The 26,593-nt window shown below is 40.8% G+C and overlaps 2 protein-coding genes across 11 annotated transcripts in view; both read left to right on the forward strand.

Moving 5' to 3' along the window:
- Positions 1 to 26,593, forward strand: part of QDPR (quinoid dihydropteridine reductase) — a 383,857-nt gene that overhangs the window by 167,952 nt on the left and 189,312 nt on the right. The window lies entirely within an intron of this gene.
- LDB2 (LIM domain binding 2) overlaps positions 23,012 to 26,593 on the forward strand; it is a 212,914-nt gene continuing 209,332 nt past the window's right edge. For 9 of the 10 annotated variants that reach the window (XM_059469731.1, XM_059469733.1, XM_059469732.1 and 6 more), the window contains exon 1: positions 23,012 to 23,356. In XM_059469731.1, coding sequence (XP_059325714.1) covers positions 23,225 to 23,356 — 132 coding nt within the window. In that variant the 5' untranslated portion in view covers positions 23,012 to 23,224. The remainder of the gene's footprint in view (positions 23,357 to 26,593) is intronic. The other variant, XM_059469735.1, reaches the window with a different exon arrangement.

The following is a 26,593-nucleotide window of genomic DNA, read 5'->3' on the forward strand; positions in this document are numbered from 1 at the left end:
ACTTTGCTTCTCCATACACAGCAAGAAGCACTGACTGTTCCACAGAAACCTCTGTAAGACATTAGAGCAGCTCTAGGTTACTTTTGGGAGAAAAAGGTCTAGCCCTGCAGTCAGCTGCCAGCCCAGACTCCTTTCAATTTGTATGAGGAGTTGGAGATGATTCAGGGAGATGGGAGGTACAGGCAGCCTGGACCTTGTGTCCATATTCCCTTGGATTCTGTAAGATATTTATTTCACCTTTATACTGAGGTTGTAAGACCTGTGTTTTAACAATTATGCCATGCCACTCCCTGCTAATGGCAAAATGTCAGGTATCCGAGTGCAGCACTCAAGGAAAATGGCATTTATTTCACTTGTAACTTCATCAGGGACTAATGGTCAAGCTGATACCCTGACCTAGTCTTTTTCCAACTGTATTTCAAGACTGAGATGAACAAGTTAAGGTATTTGCTCAAATAAATAATCAAAAGTACTAAATCCAGGTAATAAGAATTTGACAACGAAAGCTTTTTATTTCTTCCTTGGAATACAACACCATTACTTCTTTCTATCCTTCCCACCCCTTTTGATTTTTCAGGTACCACTCAAATTGCCCATAAATCTTGGACTCTTAATTTGGAAAAAAATCTCTTAATCTCTACCACCTCCTAAAGAATAGTTCTGGAAACTGTTTTAAACATCACATTGTGGGCATTGTTCAGCTCTCAGTGCTCATGCTACTGAAAACACTGGAAGAAAGGCAAAAGGAAAGTAATAAAATAAAAATCTTAACTGTGTTTAGATTTTTTCACAACACATTGAATACAAAAGACTTATCAAGTTACACTATTAGATTACCTGAAATCTACCAATACCACTGAGATCCTTCTACCTACATACACAGGTTTGTCCAGTGTTTGTGAAAGGTTATACCCAGCAATAAAGCTAATAGAATTTTTGAAATAGCACATATGCACCTAGGGTACTTGAAATATATTGCATAACCCTGGGATCGTGCTTTTTAGTTGTATTCATGGGAACACAGAGACCTTAAGTAATGATATGGCTTCTAATGTCCCCTGTTCAATAAAATATATCACAAAATCACAGAACTGTTAGGGTTAGAGGGACCACTGGTTATCATATCTATCTATCATCTATCTATCTATCTATCTATCTATCTATCTATCTATCTATATCTATATATATATATATATATATATATATATAGATATATCTACATACATAACTAAAGCAATCACAACACCTAAGATTTTGTTTAATAATGTGTGACCTGTGTCCCATTTAGGGGAAAAAAACCCAAGCCTCATCTCCCTTTTCACCATGGGTGTGTGCATGTCCCACACCCCACCACTTCCTATCATTACAGGCACATTTTAGATGCAAATAATTATCTTCTGTCCATGTTTTCTGTCCCATCTTGAGAGAGAAAATGTGCATATTAAGGTCTCATGCAGCTTGCTAAAAAGCTGAATGGAGCAGCCTTTTCTTGTCTGAAGCTGGCTGTTTGAAACCCACCCCGAGCTCCAGCATCTGGCTGCAGGCAGAAGCAGAAAGGTTTGTGTTTCTCTCTGCCCAAAGGATTATACAGCTGCAGAAATCGACTTCTATAACAATACTATGGGAGCAAAAAACTGTGTTTTTCTGGTGACAGCAACAGTCTTATCACGGTGCAATTCTGTTTAAGTGGCAAGAGTTATTTTAATGTTCAATTGTTTGGGTTTTTTTTTTCCTTTCGCAAGTATTTGAAATAAGAATTGAGTTAGGCATGCTATTAATGATTCTAGGATTCTATATTTTTAGGAATGACCACTCTACCTGTGGTCTCACACTCAGTGTGGCTGAAGAGAACAGCTGTTACTCTGGTTACATTATCATGCTTTAAAAATTCAAAGAGGAATCCCATCAGAAGCACTACTCCTTATTCACTTGTGCTCCCTAATGGCAACTTTAAATCCTGTATTCTCTATTGTCTTTGCTAAAGACACATGACTTTGTGCCTGCGCTGTCAGAGTGGCATGTGTGTGCCAGCAAAATGCAGTCAGCACCTGACATGCATTTACACATCTTCTAAAGACTGTTATATATACATTTATCTTCTCTCTTTTGTAGAGGATATGTGATTTCTTCTATCAGGGCAGCAGCCTGTGATGTATGTACAATGAAACATGAGGCCAGTGCAACCAGATACCTTTTCTATTCATATTGTGTTAAGGGTATGAGCCTTCTTTGATGTCAGTAAAGTTAATAATGTTTAGAGATATAAAAATCAAGTCAGTGCTCACTGACTAAGCAAGTAGTACTAGACTCTCTTGCTAGCCTTGGTTTTTACCAAGTTTTCTATTTCTATAAAAGATAAAGCTTTTAAAAATTGAGACATATGTTATCTTTACAAAATTCTTAGAAAATATTTGGAAAAGACTGTTCACTCCAAACTTGCACCATCTTTTAGTCATTCTATAGCACACAGGGTGTCTTGTAGGGAAAATTACTCCAGCTGGAATCCCCCATATCCTTCCCACAGAACTCACAGCAGATCCAAATTGAAAATTAATTGAGATTGGTGAAGAAAAGCTAATGCCTGATCTCTTCTCAGTGGACATTATTTTTACTTTGACACATAACTGCATTTTTATAGTCTGAAGAGCATTGAGAATTCTTAGGAGCAAAGGGTGTTCACTGAACATTCCCACAAAGTTCATTCCATGGGCTAGAGAATAAACAGTGTAGTAATTTTTCTTTTTTTACACACTCTCTATAAATTATTTCAAATATATTTTGAGTTTCTTAGGTATGAACACTGATCAATATCTAGTAATAAAATAGATCTTTTGTAGTTCAATTTTAGTCCTTATGTAATAGAAATGCTGTGTTTAGTTTTGATTATAGGTAGACTACATGATACTTTTTTCTCTTCTTTTATTTTAGGTCTAACTCCTAGAAAAGGCTGACTCAAAATTTCAAAGTTGGCTTTCCCTGAATATCTACCAGTATTTCTTGTTATGTTCTATATCATTTGGTTAGTGATGGTGATTACTATGATGGATCATGTAATTTATAATGCATCATACAATCTATTTGCTGCATTACTCATAGAGATTGAAAATGGAGGGGCACAAAAATACTTCTCTGATGCTGTAACACATAGTTTTGAGTTCTGTTGCATTATCCTCTTATATTTCCCAAACAGAGCATGATTCTGGTCACCAAATATGCAATGAAATACTTAAAAATCTAGTCATAAACTGAAATGCACTAAAGTATGTGTTGAAGAAGTTCGTGAATAAAGGCTCTTCCTCATGTTCTGAGCATGAGTTTGAGCCTTGAAACTGCTTCTTATTCATACTTTGTAAATGAGGGCTTTTGCTATATTTCCACTTGAGCCTGAGCCAACTTCAGAGCAATGCCCATCCCTCAGGTTAGTTTACAGTATCTAAGGTCAGTAATGCAAATGCACAAAGCTGGACAAGGGAACTGGCTGGATAGTTTTGCTGGGCTCTTTTACCTGGCACCTTAAATTTAATACAACTGGGTCTGAGGAAGAGTCAATAAAAGGTGAAAAAGAGGCTTGTGTCTGTCTCTTGCCTTTTGCACCCATAGCTGCCTATGATTTTCAAGCATGTGCCTTCACAGAATCCAATGGGCTTTAATTTTAAAGTACAGCCCTGTCCAGAATGGGACCATACCTGCTGGTGCCACACCTTGATTTACACATGGTGTTGAAGGAGGAGATTAGCTAATGACTGAAATGTGCCCATGAGTATAACAACACACCATAACACCTTTGAGCTGGCTGTGCCATGATCTCTGCAGCGGCTGAGGATTATGGCAGTGGCAATAAAATAAAACAGGCCTGTTCATAGCACATAAAAGCAGAGCTAATTGGGACTAACATACCATGTATTTATTACATTGTGTAATAATTTTCATTCTAAAAGTCTGCATTGCCATGTATTTCTCCATCTTTTATCCAGAGGGCAACATAACTCTCTGTAACTGGGAAATCCTAAGCTGTTAAAACACCTAAAAATGAGGAGACATATTTCCATGATATCATATAATGTATGGAAGATGTGACACTTCCTTTTCCTGCATCTCACTGGCAATACTATGATCTACATATGTTAGCAAAGTAGATGATAGTCTTAAACAGTGGCATGATGAGCATTTCTTTTGTGTCCTTGAAATTTATATGAACTATGTCTAGTATATAAACACTAGTTTGCTAGACTAGTATATAAACACAGTTTGCTCTTGCAAATACAAATGTAAAACTGCTAAAGAAATTAATTTACGTGGTTATATTGGCTAAGTAATTGAGAAACAGGCCAATTCAGATCAGTTTCCTCACAACCTCTACTTTAATGTCTGTACCTCTTTTCTAAAGGCCAGCTCGACTAATGTAAATGTCCCATGATCTGAACTGCATGCAGTAATCTTGAGGGGAGAATACGTATTTGGCACCATTTTCAATGATCAAGACACTTTACATGACATTCTTGTTTAAACGGCATGAAAATCAGAGTTAAGTGCTGTGCAAATGAGGGCAGAAGAGAGCCCTTTGTATCTCATTTTCCAACTGCCCTGGGATCATCTGGAGGTATAACCACATAAATCCCCCGAGGATATGTCTCCAACTCTCTCAACATGCTGTTCCCTGATCACACTGGAAATCCACTCAATTTAGATTTAATCTCAGCAAAATCTACCCAGGACTTGCTTTCTAAATTTGAAATACTGTCTTTTTGGTGCTTTTTTTTTGCTTCAGTTATTATGCTTAACTGCATTTTCCCTTAGCCATCCTCAAGCCTGCTTCTCTGTGGGGCTACCAGTGTGTGCCAGGAGGGTGGGGGTCTCTAAAAATTAGAGATGAAACTTGGCTCAGCCTCATGCATGGGAGCATATTGCTTCCTTTGTCACTGACTGCTACATGATGTTAGGATTCTTTCTGCCTTACTTTTCTTATATAAAATATGACAATAATGTTTTCCAAACGTTTTTAACTTCCTAATTTTTTTTAACCTAAGACTCTGCATTGCATGGAGCAAAAGTACAAATATTGTCCCCACCCAAAAGGAAGCTTGTAATGAATGAGTACAGCAAATTTACAAGTAAAAAATAAATAGCAAGTCGCATGTGGGGAAAGAGAAAGAGACACAGAGACAGATGGATTTATATAAATTCAGCTTTTAAAGTAGTGGTTGGTTGGGGTTTTTTAAAATTAAATAATTGTAAGCAGTAACCAGCTGTAGTATTATTCTTCACTGTGTAATCTGCACAGTGAAATGTAAACAGGGGGTCAGGCTCTCCTGTGGCCATATGACCCTCTCAGCAGGAAAAGGGGGCACGGAGAGAGGCTGTGCACAGAGAAGCATACAAGGATATTCATGAGCTGGGAAATTTTGCAGCAAAAAATAGCTTTCCTGCATAGTCAATGGTGCATAGCGTTCGGTTTAAAAACCCTTATTAAATTAAGAGGAGCTTTCTGCATCCCCCAGCCTTTGCTGCTGCTGCTGTTTGTACTTCCATAATGTTGTTGAGAAAACTCGGGCTTAATATCAACTTGAAGGTTTAGAAAAATGCAATAACATTCAGATACAACTTGATTACAGACCAAACAGAGATACAGAGCACGAAAACTGATATGTCTCAGGAATCTAGCTCTTCTGAATCTCTTTGTTCCTTTAAAAAAAATTATTTCTTAAAAAATAAATGTGTATGTCTACATGCATTCCTTTGTCAACACAGGAAGATGGAGGGATTGGCAGCTAGGCATTCTTCAATTTGGTAATTATCTAATGTTTTCTGTTCTTTAAAATTATCTTGTTTTTCTTCCTTTATTTCTTCTCTGATTAAAAGGCTCAGCCCTTCTCTTGCACTCTGATCATAGTTCTCATGCTGTGTATTTAACACAGCATATTTTTTAATTCACAAACATACTCTTTCTGTCATTGCTATAGCTCTGACTACCTTTTTGTTGTGGTGTAAACATCTTTTCCCTGCAGTATGTTTATGACATAACAAACCTTTATTTATTTCTTCATTTATTATTTTAAAAACCAATACCGTTTTCCACCCAAAATACCCATTTTTTACATAACCTTGAGATGCCTATTCATTCTTTCTCAGGAGGAGTTCAGGGGAAAGGTGCAGCGCCCCTCTAAATCACAAATGAAATGAGTTTGTTGGCTTGAATAGTATTTCTCCTTTCAACCCTCACACATTTCAGTGCATTCCATTAGTCATTGTTCAAATGAGGCTGTTTTCTGACCCCAGAGGCAGGGGAGGAGGGAGTTTGGGGCTTAAATGAGTTTGCCGATCAGTACATAGAGGCACATTGTTTCTCATCTTATATTTTGCATGTTCTGTTTACAGAATATAACCCTGGTTCCCACCACCAAAATGTTTCAGGTTTTGAGCATACTGTATGTTTGATGCAGCTAATTTAAATAAATGACTTTCACATTTAAGCAATTAAACCTATAATTAGCACTGTTTGAATGAACTAATACCCTATGACACACGGTTCTTTTTTCTCTAAATATTTTTAAAGGGAAAGGAAAGAGATTTATAAAAAATTATAGAAGATGTGGTAAAAAATAAGCTTTGATTCATGAAAATTAAAAAACACCACCACAAACTATTTAGACCAATGTTTGCCTTGTGCCTTCCAGGGAATGTGGAATTATGCACATTCATTTCCTCTGAATTCTGGGGGAAAGACTGCAATAAACAAAGTAGTGAATCTTTTTTAAAATGAGACTAACTTCTACCACTGTTGTATGTTTTTAATACTTAAACACACTTTCAGGGGTTCTCTGGGCTCACTGTATTTTAAAACGTGTCCATACATCTAATCCAGTGGTAGGAGAGCTGCGTAAGACCCACCCTTGGGAGATTCCCTCTGACTGGCAGAATTTTAGCTGCTCTCAGTAAGATGGAAATTTATTAGGAGGAAATTGTCCTGGTGTCCTCTGAAAAACAGCATTTCTGATAAAAATCTTGTTCCCTGACAGAAGTCTAACAAGCTACATTTGTTAGCTGGTTTCACTCCTTAGATTAATCTGTTAATTTTAATTCTTATGTTGCACTGCTGTGTATTTATGTTCTGAGGCAGACATGATCTATGTGTGCACACTGGAGATTGAGATGGTGGTGGTGAGAGAGCACAGAAGTTTAGGAGAAAGTTTCCTTTTTTTTCCCCCCCCCTCTACTTACAGGGGAAGCAACCCTTCCGTTTTTATCAAATCTGGAATTTGTGGATAAATGTGCTTCTTTGTGTCACTGTTGCTATAGATTTCTATTACTATAGAAATAAGCCTAACTTACCATATACTTTTTTCTTTTCTTCAGCACTGTTGTCCCTAAATGTCATAGTGCCACACATAGGCCATTTATCACATGCCAAAATTTTACTTTTTTTTCCATTAGAACACCATTAAATGTCTTCAAATGTGGAAAACAGCTTGAACACCCTTGAGTTGTTAAACTCTGCCGGTTTCCACAGTACCTCCATAAGGCTGGGATTCAAGATCCTTCTCTGCAGCCTAGTTTTCCCTCAAGTCTACCTCATGTGGGGCTGAGGCTAGAAGATTTCTGAAGAAAGAATGTTGGCTTTAATAAATAAAGCTGGCATTAGGAGCCCCTCTCCCAGCATTATGACTTACCAGAGTCAATAGGTATGCAGTGGTCTGTTCTTGCAGAGCAAAAGGACCGCAGAAAGATGGCTCATAGTCTTTACTGGTTGTAAGGCTCACCAAAACTTAAGTGAACTTGTTTCTCTTCCTGTGTGCTAACTACCTTCTGAAAGTACTTTTTCATCTGTCAAGCTTAGGGTAAGAATTAGTTTAGATTTTGATTATTTTTGTCAAATATTTTGGGTAGAGTAGGAGAGAAAAAAAGGGGTCAGTGGAAAGTGCTGCCATGCCAAAACTTTTAAAAATACAATTAGATTCACCCTTGCTTTGAAAGTCTCACTTCAACTGGGAATTTTTTGGTTTTGTTTTTTTTTGTTTTTTTTTTTAAGTAAGAGAAAGGTATGCTACTACCCTATGCTACCAATACTGAGAAGATCTGGGTTTAAACCATTTGCTTTAGAGAAGAAACTTGCACCTCAGGCCTTTACACTGTGTTGAAGGATTTCATCACCCAGTCATTTCCCATAGTGATAGTCTTTCTGCCTGATGCTTCCAAATATTTCCTCCAACTTGGACAAAGGAAAAACTTTATTTTATTAAGATTTAATATAATTCTGTGGCTATGCCTCTTAAAATCAGGTATGGACATCTGAAGCACTGACAGTTCTCACTGCAGATGAAATCTGAAGGACCAGTAGATAGATGACCAACAGCCCAGGAAAATCAAAGCCTACGTATTTAATGCTGGGCAACTAATCACTGAGGCACTTCAAACTTGAGGAATTTACAAATTTTAGCCTGAATCTTGCTATGTTTTGGAGTTTATATGCAAAACCAGAAGCAGCTATGCCCTATTATATAGCAGAGGAATTTGTCAGTATAGAAAGAGGTGCCTCCATTTTGGAGGTATATTATAATGGTGAAGTTTCTAGAAGAGATTGTGAGAAAATAGATAATTTCTTATTTGGGCAGCTTTGTGGAGTGAAGTGTAGTGAATATTATATGACAGGGCTGGCAAAATTCCCACATGGACTGAAGAACCTTCCTCTATGATAAGAAAATCCTGAGCACTGGCACTCAGCACCAGTAGAAAGGAGGTGGCCCCACAAGTCACCCACAGGATCATGGTCAGTCTTGCAGAAGTTCTCTGGAATCTCAACTATGATCACTCCAGGGTGCAGATTAACTGGACCTTTTCTTAGTGCACATCTGCTGAATCTATAGGTTGGTGCACTAAAGGCTGGCACACCAAAGGCCTGCTAGGGAAATTCTACTAAATTACTCTGGTCATAATTTCACAGATTTGGAACGAAGTGTTTTTGCTACCAGGTAAATCATAATTTCTTGAGCAGAATGAAAACGGGAAAGACTTCAAAACTATTTAAATATATATATATATATATATATATTTTATTTAATAATGTCTGTATGATATAAAATAATGGTTGTTCTGATTAAGCATTGATAGCAATTACCTGTGAATGCAATTCTTTAAACACCAGTATACATCCAGCTAAAACAACATAACTACATCCTACACAGCACTGTAACCTATCACTTTGTTAGGGTCTGCGCCTCTCCAGTGCTGTTAGAACAGCTGACCTCATGCACCAAGAATTATATCTGCAAAAAGATTCTAACTACCATTCTGGTTAGTTCAAGGTTTAAGATTCTCCTTTGAAACGTAGAAATGTTATTTTCAAAACAATTCTGCTTGTTGTTTTTATTCACTGTTTCCATGGCAGAGCTGAAAAACTGTTACAGCTGTGTTTTGGGTGGTCTATTGTATGCCACTGTTGGTTTTGATTATTACATTCAACACTCTCTTGGTATGTGTTTCACTGTCCCACTGTCTCCACATAAATATGGAGTGGTGCTGCCTCCACCCGTTGTTTATTCAATTGCTCTGGGTTACAAAGCAAGAAACCCAACTTTTTTCCCTCTTCTGTTTAGGGGGTTCACAGCTCCTAGAGGCATGCCATAAACACTAGGTTATAGCTCAATATTTAAGAGGACATTGCTCTGCCCTTCCCTCAGGAAAAGTTGCAGAGTCAAATATAGAACATTGAAGAGGCAGCAGAATTCAATGTCCAAGGGACAATGATGGCTGGCTGAGATGAGGACACCAGGTTTCTCCTGGTCAAATTAAAGAAAAAAAAAAAAAAAAAGAAAATCTGAAACCAACACCACTGAAAAAAACCCCCAAAGCACCCCCAAGTAATGTAGAAGGACAGATCTAGTCTAAGGTATTCCTGGCCTGATTTTTAAACATGATCTTATACAGACTTGCTAAAGTCAATCAGGCAATCAATACATGGTACATTTGCCTGGAATATACTGCCCAGTGTAACTTTCAATAACATGAGGTTGAATGTTTGAATGTCTGAATTTGAACATTGCTCAAAAAGATGTGATTTATTAAAGGTTCATAACCCTCAAAATTGAATAATGAATAGTTAAAATACCAACTACTGTCTGTAAAATACACACATCATTTGCTGCAGAAAATATAAAAAAAGGGAAAATAAAAGACACAGAATTGTGAAAATTAGTGACTGATGGTGTAAAATTAATGATTACCTGTAAATAAAGGACAGTTGTAAATACAGTGTGTCTAAGCTGACCAGAAGAACCTGTCCTGTGCATCAGCTAGCCTGGATCAGAGCAAACTGAAACCATGTTGTGGCCTGTCCTCTCCTGCTTTCAATCAACTGGCATTTGATCTCATGCAGATGAAGCAGGACCTTGCAGCCTGGCCATAAGAAACATCCCTTAAACACCTCAGTCTTAAAGTGTGCTTAGGACAGTGAGACACGTACCTGGAATCAGAAGTAACTGATGCCCTGCAACAGTCAACAGAAAACCTTCTTATGCCGTGTATTTTTCTTAACTATGTGATCTCATGTGGTTTTAATTACTTGACGTAATTGTTCCCATTTTATTTTGGTATTTCTTTGTCCAGTTTTCACCAAGAATAGAAAATATGCAAAGGCAAGATTTTAAACTCAAATCACAATTCCAGACGTTTGGTGTTTGTCTGAAACTCATCTGAGCTGTCTGCATGTGTGTCTCCACCTTAGTTTGGGCAATATTGTTAAATGAATTTTTTGAATGTAAGATCATCAGTCATTGATGTAAGATTAAGTCATTGTTACTTGTGAATTATTAAAGGGTTCTAAAATTAGGATCAATTCTCATGAAGGAGCAATATACAAGATAGGACACATCCCCCACAATACCACTAAGCTTTTGTATTCAGGAGAAACAGAAGCCTGCAACCCACTTGGCTTAAGAGTAGAGCTGGAGCTGGTTGAACACCTGAAAGGGCATAACTCTGGGTTAAGTGGGGATGCCCACGAACCACATACATCCTGTTGTGAACACCACTGCCTCCTCTCTTTCCTCTGGCTATATCCAAGTCTTTAATACATATTTCAAGGAACTGAGACCTAAATTCAGATGATTGATCACAGTAGCAGTAGAGTAAACTTTCAGTATATCTTCACATTGGCAGTGAACCTGGTATCAAACTTTAACCTGCAGCACTTTGCTTTCCTATAAAATAAAAATATTCCATCTTAAATCACCTCCTTTTCAGAAACCTAAACAAAACCATAAAGGCCAACTTTCCCCCCCCTTTCCACTGATTTCCATATAATTCCAAGTTTCTCATCTCTGGTTTCTCATGTACTCCCCCTTACCTTTCCTGATCTCCCACAAAACCTTGGCAGAATACCAGCAGATCTGATAGCTTCTTCTGGGCTGGCTGCCATTACCATATTTATGTCCTTCAGGGTTTTCTGTGGGACTGATGACACGCAATACATCACTGGGCTGCTGTGACCAAACAAGGTTTGTGTGCTGCAGCTTCCCCCAGCATTTTGCCAGAAGTGCTGAGACCTGTCAAGGGGATGAAGAAAGATGAGTAAATGTTGACGAGGGATGGAGGAATAGTGTTGAAACAGAGTAGATGTTGGGTAGGAGGAGAGGTCTAAAAACAGTGGCAGGGGGAAGAGTTAGTAGGTGTTTAAGAAATATCTGAAATTGAAGGGGAAATAGAAGTATTCTGGTACGGGATAAGTTGTAAGGAATGGACTTTGAGAGGGAAACAAAAATTGGGAGTTAAACAGAATAGATGAAAAAGTTGAGCTTGTATGGGGAGAATGATGATGCTCCACATAGCATGGGATGATGATGATGAAGAAGAAGCTTCATTAGGATTTAGCAGTTTTGTGTCTATGCCTTTGGCTGAACAGAACTCTACTTTCCAGCCTTTGTGAAATAGCCTGTCCCTTGCTGTGGTCCATCACTGAATGAGTGTGAACCAATGCATGATGAGGATTATGTCTACATGGCAGGAGAGGATCCCATGGGTGAACCTTGCAGTGATGCTCTTACCATGTGTTGGGAGAACAATGGGATATGCTGCCTGCCCCTTTACCTCACTGCCAGCAGAAGAAGACCTGGCTTCATGAACGGACATGTAACTGGAGAGACATCAGTCTGAACAGCTGGGCAATCAGTGTCACAAGCACACTGGAGAGTGTGTCTGCCTTGATACTCACCACTGGGTTCCACTGATCCCATGCTCTCATGGTGTGTAGGAATAGGATTTGCACACAATATGCCTACAGAAATGCCATTCTGAAATTAGCAATAAATTATGTCAAGCTGTATGCATGATATATGCTCCCAGTTTCTTACAAGAAACACCATTAACTTAAATTTTAGGTTGTTAAACTTCATTTAGCACCATTGTACCCTGTAAAAATTCAAGGCTGCTAATACAGTCACTCAGCTCACTATTCCATTCTCCCCTCTCAGTCTCACCTCTTAACTCTTTATCATAATGAGCAGTTTCTTTGAAGAATGGTCGTGGGAGATGCATGACAACCCGAAATACATGTAAACAAAAATTTTGGAAGATGAGGCAAAGGGGTCTCTCCTTTTTATATTACAGCTTCATTGCCTCACTGAGGCTATGACAAGTGTAATCTCTGCCTACATAAAAGCCTGCTTTTCCCTAAAGATTTTTCCAGTGACTCAATTTGATTGTTTTGAGTCAAGGACATTAATTTGAATTTGAATTTTAGGATTTCCAAAGTGTCAAAGGCTTAAAATTGTGCCAAAGCACATATATTTACAACTAAGACCTGGGAAGAAAGAATGAGGTAAAAGAAGTAAACATACAGAAATTAGTCTGGGCAAGTTATCAACAATAGGACTTTATTTTCAAATATTTCCTCTGTACAAGTTAATAAAAATGAAGCTTAAGTATTGAATACTTAAAACAACTATTACTGCTTTTGACTTATTTGCCATCAGATGTGCTCCCTAAAACTATATAGAGAATCCTGAGCCACCAAATGGAAGTGTGACTGAAGATCATATACAAACTAGCTGCCATTTCCTTGCAGAGGGAATAGTAGCAGCAAGAACTCAACTGATGGATATATCCTTCCATGAACTTGACTACACACACTGGTCATGTGCTCATCCTGACACCCCCATCCCACTGTTCTTTTAATTACTTCACTAAAACACCCTCAGTGAGCTTAGCTGTGTCTGGCAAACTCTGTGGTCTGGCCCATAATGCAAAGAGCTTCAGAACATTGGACTGTTCATCAAAATGTGAAATGGTTTAAATGTTGGGGTTTTTTCAATGGCATGTTTCAGTGTAGAACGAACTCCTCTTCTGTGAACACCTCCTTGGTTTTGATCTCTATGCAATGCATATTACTAAGTAGGGTGTGATTATAATATATGTATATACATGAAATACAAAAGTTGTATGAAGACTTAGAAAATTTGCAGTGCTCATGCTGCTATTGCAAAAATGTCCTGTAATTGTCCTTGTTATGTTCATAATTCTTTAGCTGACTAAATGACCCTTCTCACACACTTTCATTTATTCTTCTCCTCAAATCTTAAGATGACCAGTTTCAAAATGCAAAAAACTAGAATACTGTGACTTAGAGTCTCAATGCCTGAATTCAGTCCAGAATTTCATATCATGTTAAGGATGTTGTTAAAACAATTACAAAGTTGTTTTTAAAATAACGGGCATTGTTGGGCCTCCCTTTCTAGCTAAGACATGCAGGTCCTGTGATAATTGTACTTGCTTTTTTGGCTTTTGCAAATTAACACAAATGTCTTGCTGGTTAATTTAGAGGCTTTTATCTTCCCTCCAAAATTTCTATCTTTATTGGATTCACATCTGTAGTTTTATTTAATGTGAACCAGATGTTGAAATCAAGGCAATGTTTACTAAGATATTTGCACTGAAGAAGGCATGCTACAGAGTTGTGCCAGTTCTCTGGGTGTCAAGAAAAATGAAGTGTTCCAAAGGTTTTTTCTGTTTGTCTAATTAGAACCAAACTTTCTAATCAATAACTTTCAAACTTCAAACTTCTACAAGCAAAGAGAAATGGGAAAATGCACCAGAATTCCACAAGATGTTGTACTGCATGCATAAAACGTGTTTTTGTTAAAATGGTGGGATTTTAGTGCACCACTATAAAATCCACCATGGCGTGGCTGGAGAGTACACGCAATGGGATGATGATGGGAAGACAGCAGAGAGCAGAATGCACTCTTAGAATCAGAAATCAAAGCTAGCAATGAGGGTTGAAGGTGGGAGATGCAGCTGCTGCCATTGATCAGCTGGCTGGTGGTGGCTCCTGATGTGGGCCAAGTTTCAAGTCAGAGGGAGCTCAGATCTAATGCTTCTCCGGAGATGTCAATATCTTTCCATGCTCCCTGCAATATGTGCATGCCAGACTTGTTTAAAATGCATCTGTTGTGTTTTAAATGCTGAATTAGATCCATGTTCATTTTTTTGGTCATTGTTTGCATATATATAGGTCACTGAGTAGCACACCAGGAAGACATGAGATGTGAGAAGAACAGAATCTATGAGATGGAGTGGATAAAGATGTATTTAGTATATATTTTCCTTAGCCTCTATTTTTCTCTGCAAACTCATTATTCACTTAAAGGAGAGGCACAGCCAGTCTTTCGTCTTCATGAGCTGGAACATTTTGCTCTTGCAGCATAATCAGATTTTCCAAGCAAAACTCCTGGTTATTTCACTCACATTTATGCAGCCCTACGAGGCCTTGGCAAAATTCAAGCACTGCAGAGCATGGTAACATTTCAAATTATAAAACTTAATATGATAACATGTACTTAAATTTTAAAGACCAAATTAAAAAAATTATGTTGTGTCTACAAAATATGCATACAGGTAACTGATTGCATTTTTCATGTAATAAGTATGCAGTCTAAAGCAGTGGAAAGAGTACCTGAAACAGTGATATCCAGAATCTCAATGGATTGTATCCTGCATGCTTTCATTTCCTGGCAAGTTTGGGCTTGAGTTTTGCAAGCACAAAGGTCTAAGATCAAATTAAGCGCAAAATGCTTATGATTAGTCTTTACCAAAAAAATGGAGTATGAATTATAAACATGAAATAAAAGACAAAAAAAATCTGTGTAATAAATAATATTTTTTCAATATAAATTTCTTTATGCAATTGGTTGGAACTTTCTGTTAAAATAATTAAATAAATAAATAAGAGTGGCACTGCATATTTTGTAGTAAAGTATAGCAGTTGATTCAAAACAACATGGTGGATGCAGCCCAGGTTTTGGTGGGACCTTGTTTCAGTTACATGGTAAAGACATAGTAACTAGTTCTAGATTGGTCTGAAATTAATCCCACCTTGGTACCAGGCACAGAATTTCTCCTTGCATCATTCCCTTTCACACCAGTTCTCCTGTCCATCCCTGGCTTGTTCTGCTTAGTATGTATATCTCTGCTGTGCAAGATCCAAATGCAAATCCTTAAGTCATACTTTCTTGAGGTATAACTACATTTCTGCCATTGACCTCCTCAGTCATTCAGCCCTCCCGTACCTTCCATGTCTGTAAAATAGGGACACAGACCTATATGCAGGAGTTTTCTCATAGTGCTAATCACCACAGTGTCTCTGTGAATGTTTATAAAGTGCTTTGAAGATTAAAATTGCCAAATAAGCTAGGGATGATTATTATAAGTTAATGAATAAATTTCAACATGTATTTGATTGCCAGGTAATTCAGAAGGGAATCACCAATTTCTTCTCTCTTCGAAGAAGAAAAGTTGACAGTCAGCTAGTTGCTAATTAGCACTCAACTGAAATGCCTCCAAAGCTGAGTGCTCCCAGTTGAGTCCTTTAAAAAGTAATCTTTCAACTAATTGAAATATGCTGGAAGTTGAGCAGTGGGTGAGGTGTGTAACAGGTAAATTGGAATGGTGGAGCTGGTTATGTAGAAGGAATACTAAGCTTTTCTAGGTAGGAAAAGCCAGCCAAAATGAACATCTCTGGTAATCACCAGCCAAAGCAAGAATCTCTTTTTCATATTTAACATATCTGTTCTAAGACCCAGGTTAGGGAGGAAAGGTTGCTTGGAGAGTGTGTTGAAGCCTAGTGTTGTTTATTTCTTACCATATTAAAGGGCAGTTATCATGATTCTTGCTTTGGACTGAGACTAAAGAAATTTGAAATAAAACATTGCCTAATACATTAAAGCTGAGTGACTGTGCCACCTGCATTTAATTCTTATTTAGCTTGTCTGTAAGGGAAACTGGAATATCAGAAAGCGGCTCAGATGCTTCAGGCCCTTTCCTCTCTCCTGACCTGTCTGATTTTTTGCTGGAGGGTCAGTCTGCCAGACCATAGTCTGCTCCTGCAGCCTCCCCCACTTCTTTGGAGATTTTTCTTTGGCTGTCTGCCAATGCTATAAACCGCAGCACTGTCTTCTCTGCTGCTGAAGGCTGTTTTCTTCCTCAGCCGCTGGGAGATGGCTGCAAAAGGCAAATTACAGGAATTTCATCCTTTCTTTCCCCTGTTTGACTGCTCTAGATTCACCATCCTCAGCACCACTTCTTCATACTTTCTTCAGGGGAAACACTCCCAGCCAAACTTGCTGAGCACTTTGAGTGGAGAATCTCAGTTGTTTCCAACAGTCCTTCCCAGCATCAGTCTCCAGTGAAAATCCACCCCAAACTTCAGCAGCATGCAGCTCCATGCAGGGGGTGTGGGAGGGAAAACCCAGTTTGTAGAGTGGGAAGCTACCAAGGCAGGTATGACTCATGGAAAAGGAATTCTGCTCCAAAAGGAGCTATGGGCAGGTCTGAGCAATATGAAGGAAAAGGGGAGATGGAACAAAACAAGACAGAAGTGCTCTTGAAGCTGCTGGATTCTCAAAAGCAGCCTTCATTGTGTCCTCAGAGATTCAACAAAACCAAGGTATATTAAATCTCTTTGCTGTTTTACTAGTCTGGAAGATGCTGTCAATGGACAGATATTCCTTGGTCTCCTGAAGCTGCTGCAGCCCAGAGAAGCTTCCCTAGAGGTCAAGGGCTTAATAATATCACACTTTAGACCTCTTACTCTCCTCCCAGCACCTATTTCTCCTAACAGTAGTCCCCCTCACATGGTCACAAAGTACTTTGTAGTTACAGCACCCAAGTGTGATGCAGGATGGGTGGAGGCTGCCCAAGTCCACTCAGGAGCTGCACTGACAGCATGATGAGGAGCAAAATGAAGCCACTTAGGCTTAAAGCAAGAGTCTCCTGTGAGGTGAGGAACTGGACTGCAGCTGGGAGCTCCTACAGACCAGCATCCCTCTGCAATGCCACAAAGGGAGGACACTTAAACACACAGCGCTGGCTTACCACAGCTTAATCAGAGAGATGGAAAGTCAGTTTGTCTGCTCTATCTTGGTGGGTTTAAAAGGCCAATCCATGTAACATCAAGGTAAGATTTTCACCACACCAAGTTTGTTCCTTTACATCCCCTGCTCTGTCTCCTTCAGGTACTGTGCAGGACCTGGATGAGTAAAGCAGACAGACTGCTCAGTCAGGCATGGGCAGGCTCCTCAAAGACTGCTTTCAGCTGAGCATTCATAAAGTTTCCAGACAAAATTAAATATCCATTTTGATTGAGGAAAAAAACGTTGTGTACACTGAAGAACTCAAAAACATTCAAAATCCCTTCTGTGTTATCATCAATTTAGAAGTACTTCTAGCATCACTAGTGAGTGCTGGAGCTGTAACTCTAATTTACTAGGATTAAATAGGGAAAGAGAATTCTTAGAATTTTCATTTGTATTGAGTTATAATTACATGTAATTTATGCAAGGTAGGCTTGAGTCTGCAAAAAGCCTGAAGCATTTAAAAGATGTGAACCCTTCTTGCCACACTCCGAAATACAGTAGTTTTGGTGGTCCTACTTACGGATTTTTTAAAAACCCTTCTGATAAAAACAATCATGTCATTCATTAATGACAGAAAATGAAAATTATTACAACAAAAATAAAAGGTAATCTACATAGAAAAATTCTGGAAGTGTACACTGAGCTCAGTAATTTTTCTAACAATGGATTGAACAGATTTATTTGGTTTCCTGTCCACAAATTATCTGTGAAAGGGCAATGTTTTCTGGAATATATTTTTATTTCAATGTACTAATATTTAATGCAAACAAATTACAGGTTCTACTTTTGCTATAAATTGCAAGCATCTGGTACACTCTATTCTATAGCTGTAGAAATGAATGGAAGTAACCTGAAGCCTGTCAAAATCTGTGTCTGAGCTGTGCAGTTGAGTATATGTTACAGATGGTTGGGTATTGCTGGTGGTTCTTCATTGTGCATCCCAGCTTTTGATAAGCATATTTCATGTAGTCACTCTTGAGCATTCACAGGAAAACAGTTTTGTTCTTTTACCTAAGGCCACTCCATCAGAACTCTTCAGTACTATTTGGCTTTTGTATAAACAAAGGATATGAAAATGTAGTGTTGTTAGTTTTTAAAAAAACAATCTTGTTTACTTGAGCATTCTCAATATTCAAGTACTTGTAGTTTCTATGTCTTCATATGCTATGTGTCTTTAACTAAGATCAGTCTCTCCTTTACTGTCTTTCAACAGCTTCAAACCACCTTAAATGTATCCTTGTAAACCTGATTTCTGACAGAGACTGAACAGTCAACACATACTAGGGATAAATACAGCAATTACACCTATTTTCAGCTGTATTGCTTTTCTACATTATTATGATTATTATTACTAAGCAGTTATTAAAAATAGAGCTGCCTTCAGAGCTGCTTCCATTGTCAGCCTGGCAGGGCGAGGGCTGTGCCCATGACAGGGCTGTGTCCGTGGCAGGGCTGTGCTCCAGGACGGTGTTCCTGGGCTGTGCCTGTGGCAGGGCTGTGTTCCTGGGCTGTGTTCCAGGGCTGGGTCCTGGGCTGTGTCCTGGGCTGTGCCCGTGGCAGGGCTGCGTTCCAGGGCTGCATTCCAGGGCTGTGTTCCTGGGCTGTGCTTGTGGCAGGGCTGTGCTCCAGGGCTGTGCCGGTGGCAGGGCTGTGTTCCAGGGCTGTGCCCATGGCAGAACTGTGTTCCAGGGCAGGGCTGTGTTCCAGGGCTGTGCCCATGGCAGGACTGTGTTCCAGGGCAGGGCTGTGTTCCTGGGCTGTGCCTTTCGCAGGGCTGTGCTCCAGGCCTGTGCCGGTGGCAGGGCTGTGTTCCTGGGCTGTGCCTGTTGCAGAGCTGTGCCTTTGGCAGAGCTGTGGCAGGGCTGTGCCTGTGGCAGGGCTGTGTTCCAGGCCTGTGTTCCAGGGCTGTGCCTTTGGCAGGGCTGTGCTCCAGGGCTGTGCCGGTGGCAGGGCTGTGCCTTTTTGCCTGTGGCAGGGCTGTGTTCTAGGGCTGTGCCTGTGGTAGGGCTGTGTTCCAGGGCTGGCCCTGGTGTGCTGGGGCAGTGGCAGCACAGGAGCCCTCCCAGTGCAGGACCCCCTGTGCCAGCTGCTCCAGCATGGACAGATTGCTCATCTTTCATCATTCATCCTTTCTTGCTCCCTGCTTTTGTTCTGGAAGTTTCTGCTCTTGGTTTTTTGTTCTTCTACCATAGTGAACGTGGCTACTCAGAGGTGCTACAGGCATCGCCGAGGTGGATGCAGAGGCAGAGGGCATGCACCCTTCTGCTCCACCAGACCCATGCTTTCCCCCGAAATGAAGGGAAATTATCCTCCTGAGCTGCCAGGTGTCCTTGACTCGCATGGGTCCTTCTGTTTCTGCCCAGGAGAGGGCAATCCAGCACCCAGGCAGCAGCCAGATCATCCCAGCCCTCCTCTGGGTGCTGAGGGACGATGTGGTGGTGAGTGCCTTGCCAGAGGGACACAAAACACGTCGCTGTGATGGCTGGTGGGGTCTAATGGCACACTTCCAGCCAGGTGGGAATCACAAGCCTGTGTCCTGGTCCCTCTCTGCTCTGGTGCCTTGTTTTGTGTTCATGTGTAGCATCCAGGCAGGGTTAGGGTAAGCCAATGCACTGTGCAGGTTTGGGGACTGGGGAACCAAGGATGTGTCCCAGTACCTCCTTCCTGGCCTCCAGGTGCTGGTATAAGTCTCACCACTCTGAGGTGCAGCAGGATTTGCATGTGCATATGCCCACCTAAAGACAACTCTGCACATGGTTTCCTTATCCGTTGGTAGCCATGCCTATGCACAGGAATAGACTCATTTTCAGATTTGGGAAGACTAGTCTCTTCCTCTTGTTTTCCTCCACCTCTTTTTTTCCTCTGCTCACATTAAACTTGTTTTCTTGATTAAGGAGTTTATTGAGTTTATTTTATTTAAATCTTGGGCCAGATATTTGCCTTTGACCCCTGGGCCGCTTTGGGTAGCAGCTTGATGCCAGTGGTGCAGGGGGTTTGCAGCAGCCCAGGCAGTGGGGCTGGCTGCATGCCCCCTAACCCACGCCCCCAGAGCACACACAAAACTTAAAAGGCAGCAGATCCAAGTGGGAATCGAGATGACACTGTCAGGATCCCTGTAACTTTATGTTCCTTTGATTCTGCCTTCTGTTTTACTGTTCTGCACATCACACTAGTCTAGATGATAACAGGCAACTGGAAGAGCTGCCGGAGCCTGTAATTAGCAGGCTCCTACCCTGGGACTTGGTTCTTGCTGGTGGGCTGTAGGTGTGGGATAATTTGCCAGTTAATCAATGGGAATTATTAAAATATCACTGCATATTTTTGCTTTCTGCTAGACCCATACACAGAAGCTCTTATAAGGGGGTTGAGGGGAATATCTGGGGTTTCTACTCATGAAAGCAAATTCTACTGTTCCTTCCTTTCCCACCTCCTCAGCCAAAATAAAAATAATAATATAATTGCCATGTTTAACTTCAGTGAAATAGTGAATTTTAGCTTAATCAAAAAGCCCTTAAAACAGAAATATCTTACAAGCTATGCAAAATTCCACCATTTTAATTACAGAGAGCAGTGTGTCCTTTCTTAGACAAACACATTATATTTTGGATTTGCTTTGCAAAGAAGGTAAAATCCATAACTTGGCAGATTTCTGGTTGGGTTTTTTTGACATTTTTAAAAGTATGTCGTACTTTGGCTATAAATACTGTGTTTATTAGTGCTGTAACTCTATTTTTTCTGGTCATTTTGGGTTTAAGTTTTAAGGTAGCTTTGTTGGGATATTTTTAGGGAACAAGGTAGATGCAGAGAAGTTTCCTTGTAGGTGTGTAGCCATGCTACAGGGTTTTCATGGGGTCAGCAAGCCCTGGCAGAACACTGCCACAGTCCCTGCAGCACTGCTGAGCCAAACATTGCACATGCTATTTATTAAACTCAGCACCTCCAGTAATGGTACTGGAGTGGCAGTGTAGTATTGCTACATAGCTGGGGTGCTCTAAAAGAGAGAAGTGACATTCCTCATGTATTATCTGTTGTCTCTGTGTTTAGTGACAGAAGCTGTGGGAAGTCTATAAAAACAGCTCAATACGTCACTTCTTATGGAAACTGTTATTCCATAAGAACATTCAGAAATAGTTTTGCTAAACAACTACTGTTAGGGGAAAGATAAATTATGATTCCGATCAGTGGCCAGTAGAATATGAAGTATGAAATTTCATATTTTATCCTGAAAAAAGAGGTCAGACTTTCCAGAATTAGCCAGATGCCAATGAAAACTAGAATTTTTCAAATATCTCTTAAAATATTCCTACAGTCAGATTTGAATTAAATTTTTGACAGTGGGTAAAGCCATACCATGCTCAAATATTTTTTGGGATTATTACAAAAATTTAGAAAAAGTAATGGCGTGTGCCTTGATTTCCCCATCTGTGAAATGGGCGATCCCGCAGCGCTCATGCAGAGCACTCCGACTGAGAACCGTTGTGGCTGCAGCTCATTGTTATTCTCTTAATCATATTAGTTAACTAAATCTGTTCCTAGAGTGGTTCCATTTGCTTGAATGAATTTACATGAGAGATTAATTCAGCGCTGTTTATTGTTGTTTTTACATTTATTCAGTACTGTAAATAATGCCTGATACTTTACAGCTGTGTATGAGGACACAGTCTGTGCTTCGAGGACTTTTTCGTACAGGTAATTTGAAGGCTCCCCTTCTAGACCTGGCACTTTCCCATGGAGCACATGAGCCCATTTTGTTTATTCTATATTTTTAGGACTTTTCGTTCACGTGGTGTCCGCTCCCAGCACTTTCCTGCAAGTATGATTCAACAGATAAAGTTCATCCCTCACCTCCGAGGGGTGATCTCCTCCCCTTGCCCTCCCCTCCTCCCTCGGGACCCCCTCCCCAATGTTAGCTATTCACTGGCAACGCTCTCTAACCGCTGCTGGATTGATGCCCAACAATGATCCCAAAATCCGGGAGTACTCTCCCACCTAGCTGCCGACGCCTCCGCGCCGGACAGCGGCGTCCAGAGCGCCCCATTTGTGTTGGGCTGACCCCCGCCGAAGGGCACTGCCGCTGCTCGTCCGGGGGTGCCGCTCTGCCACCCGCCCCTTTGTGCTCTCCCATTTTCCGGGAGGTTTCTGCGGCTGGCATCCGAGTGCTCTCCATTGTGTGAAGTGTGGCGTGCGGGCTATTCTTTGTGCCGTGCCCCGGGTGCGGCCCCGGCCCGGGCAGCGCGGAGCGGAGCGGCCGCCCCGGGCGGGCAGCGGGCGCTGCGGGCGCCGTCGGGCGCGGGGGAAGCGGCGCTGCCCGCGGCGGGATGGCCGTGGCCTGTGTTTATGTATTTTGTAGTAATCGCATTTCTGACATTACCCGCGGGGTGATTGGCTCAGGCAGCTTTTAAACCACCTATATGCTAACGAGCCCGCCGCGGCTCCGGCGGGGGCCTGCGGGGGGACAGCGAACCCCAACCCGCACCTCTGCCAGGCGGGGAGGGACGGGGGGGGGATGGCATTTCTGAACTAGTCGGCAGCGCGGACAGGAAATGACCCCTCCAGAAACTGCTGCTTTAAAACCGAGCGGCGGTGCCTGAAGCTATCCAGCCTCCCTCTCCGTGTCTGGAGCCTGAGCGCTCCCGCTCCCCCCACCCCCCCGCCCGTCTCCGCCGGAGCGGGCTCCCACAGCAGTCCCCAGCCAGTGCGTGCAGCCTGGATGTGTGTGTGTGTGTGCGCGCCGCTACTTTGTACTGTGAAGAACACACAGCCCATGTGCTCTGTATGGATGTTGATGATACTCTGTGTAGCTTGAATCTCTGCAAGCAGGCAAGATGTCCAGCACACCACATGACCCTTTCTATTCTTCTCCTTTTGGCCCATTTTATAGGAGACACACACCATACATGGTGCAACCAGAGTACCGAATATATGAAATGAACAAGAGGCTGCAGTCGCGGACGGAGGTAAGTCCCCCAGCCTTGTTTTCCTGTGCATGGACCGTGGTTGGTTTCAGCCCGAATTCCAGCTGAAGCGTCCCACTAGACAGTACAGTATATGCAGGCATGAACCCTAATTAATTTAGTAGTTTAATTGGGTAATCCCTCATTATGTTTCCACGCAGACCAACTCTTTGAGGAGATACCAGCTTAGGCTGAAATCATGAAATTACAGTACAGCACTTCAGCGTTGATTATAATGCTGGTCTAAGGAAATTTCTTTGCCTTAGTGTGTTGTTTGTTCAGGATCCGTCCTGCTGGCATTTGCAGCTATAATATTGTGAAGAATTGCTTCTGCTTTTGCACAAAATTAATTCTGGAATGTTGCAGGTTTAGGGGGAGAGACGAACATTTTGGTTCTGTTCTATGAACTCATTAAAATGAAAAATGGATGATAACTTAAAAGGGGAGCAGAGTTTTAAAAACTTATTCCTAGGCTACTCTTAAAGAACACATGTTTGGGACAACCGACAAGAGAAATTTGTGTTTACGTTTAGAATGCTGTTGCTTTTAGCAAGAGAGATGCTCAGTTCACTACTTTATCATATAGCTGTCAAAAGTACCTAGTAATGTAAACTACATTCACTGTTGGTTATGCTTTGTAAAATCTGTTAGTGGTTTATATACCCTGGCTTCAAAATCCAGATCAGCCACTGCAAAGAACGTACTGAATGGGAGGGAGAATGCTTTTGTCATTAAAAAAAAATAAAAGAAGAAAGAAATACTGGGGGCTGCGTCTTGTTATTTACATGGTTAAGGAAAGCACACTTTTCAAGTCTAATGAAGTGAAAGTGAATCAGGCTGCATTTCTGTCCATGTGTCTGTGTTTGTGCAGCAAACATTCTTGGTGCTGCAATTTTTCATAGTAGTCTAATAGTGGTGCCCTGAAAAGACTTTTTAAAAGTACGAATCTTTTATAGTAAACGGCTTTATGTAGTGCCAAATATCTGCCAGGTTTGTGACACGCAGCATGGTGAAGGATCTCATGTTCGTCTGTTTGTTGTATTGTGATTCTTTAAGATAACATGAGGTTATCATAAAATAAAACACACATGCCTGAATTGTCAGCTAAGCCATGGAGAATCTGTGACGTTTAATGTATATGATACAGCTAACGAGATGTGACCTGCTTTCTGATTGGGCACCGCCACGGGGTAACTGCTTTTCCATCACTGTTACCACTGCCAGCCTTGGAACGTTGCTGGGGAGCAATTGGTGATTCACTTTGTGCTGCCTAAAAACTCCAAGCAGCTCTTTGCTCCCAAAATCACGGCAAGTGTTTGTCAGTTTTGCCCTAAGTTGTTGGCTGCAGAGGGTTGCTGCCATTTATAATGAGGGTTTGTTTGCTGCTGCTTGTTTGTTACTGTCTTGCAACTGTGTTCCTTACATTCCTGTACATATCCATGTAATAATTTATAGACTTTTTCAAGTGAGAAGAGCAAATATGTATCACTGAGTGATTTCTTCAGGGTTTTATATACGACCTGCTCTAAAAGCTGTCAGTGCTAACTTAGCCTTTTTACATATTATTTTAGTGGTACTTTTAATATTTGACCAGTTCCTGATTGTAGCTCCTTTTTGGATGTTACACTAGAAAAGTTTTTGAAGGACTTGTGAAACAACTTTCCCCTCCTTCGTTGCTGAGGTGTGCTGAATTAAACTTCAGCACCTTAAATTGCAATTTTTGCTGCACAAATTCAGATGGATTGTTGTGGGCAAAAAGCAATAGCCCACTCTTTCTTGCTAGGAATGCCTTGCTAGGTTTCAGCAGCATTTTACTTTGACAGTCAGTATTGAGTTAATGAAGGCCTTATGCTCCAGCATTTCTTTTATTTGCTCAGAATAAAAATTCTTTTGCTTTGTGATTGTTCAGTGTTTACATTCTGGTTCTCTGTTTTTTCAGTTTATGAGCTCAGTGCTGTAGCATTGTTGTTCATTGAAATGTGTTTTTTAGCTAACTTCATTTAATCTCATTCATCTTCCTATGAAAACTTCTCCATAATAAACAAACAAAAATATTAAACTAATTTCCTGGGACACTAGAGTGACTACATGTAGACAGTCTGTAAAGAATAATTCTGGCTTTTTGGGCAGGTCAGAAACTGGAAGTTTCACATTAATTTTACACACTTCCAAGCATGTTTGGGATTGGTAGGTGAAGGCTTCTGGAGCCTGTATAACTAGCTCTATATTTTTTGAATCCAGAGCCTGGTATGTCATGGAAGGAATGTGCTTGTGCTGTGGGTGATACAGGATTGCCGCATGAACGTCTCTCTTCAGGCAGTCTTTGGAATAATGTAGGCCCTGGTCTCTGAAGGAGGCTGCTTGTGCTCTGTGAGCCCCAGGGGGTAGGTGAGCACAGGCAAAGCAGCTTAAGGCGAAAGGAATTACAAAGAAACTCTCCAAAAGACTGGGGGTAGCAAGCTGGCAGATTCCACATGGACCCAACTTGTGCAGACGGACAGTGGCAAATGAGGATGCATTAAAAAATGGGAAACTACAGCCTTTATCCCAAATATATCCATGGAAAGCCTTTGGGATTTTACTGGTTGCATAAAACATGAAAATGTTCTTAATAACCCTGTAGAGCCAGATTCTCTACTGTCCCTTGCAGAGGTGGAAGTTCCAAGGCAGAGCAAAACATATATTTTGTAATAAAGTTGTACAGGGGATGGATGGGGAGCCTATGGAAGGAGCATCTGTATGTCATGTCTGTCTGTTTTCTCCTCTCCTTTCCCATTGTAGTGCTCCAAAGCTTGCAGGTAGGTGAGAAATTATTTAAAAAAAAAAAAAAAAAAAGCAATGAGCTGGTAGAAGCACCATTGGGGAATCCACCACAAGCCATTCCCACTCCTGCTCTCCCAGCAGCAGGATTGATGGTTGGGGGAGGTAGAAGTGTTCTCAAAAGGGCTCAGGGCTTGGGGACCCTTCCTGAGAAATCCACTGCTTCCACTCCAGTTTCTGTCAGCACTGGTGGAAGGGAATAACAGTCAGTGTGAGGGATGTGCTCGGTGTATTAAGCAGACAAAGTACACAGCGATAAAGAAAGGTCATTTAGATGCAGCATAGCTATCTTTGTTGTTACTGTTTTCTTTAGGAAGAAATGGAAGTCATGAAAGTAAAGAATTAGCAGCTTTATCCTGTGCTAGACGTGCAAACTTTTGCTCTCCAAACTTCTTATAACTTTATGGGCTCCTCAGACAG

The sequence above is a fragment of the Ammospiza nelsoni genome, chromosome 4 (assembly GCF_027579445.1).
Source record: "Ammospiza nelsoni isolate bAmmNel1 chromosome 4, bAmmNel1.pri, whole genome shotgun sequence".
NCBI classification, from domain to species: Eukaryota; Metazoa; Chordata; class Aves; order Passeriformes; family Passerellidae; genus Ammospiza; species Ammospiza nelsoni.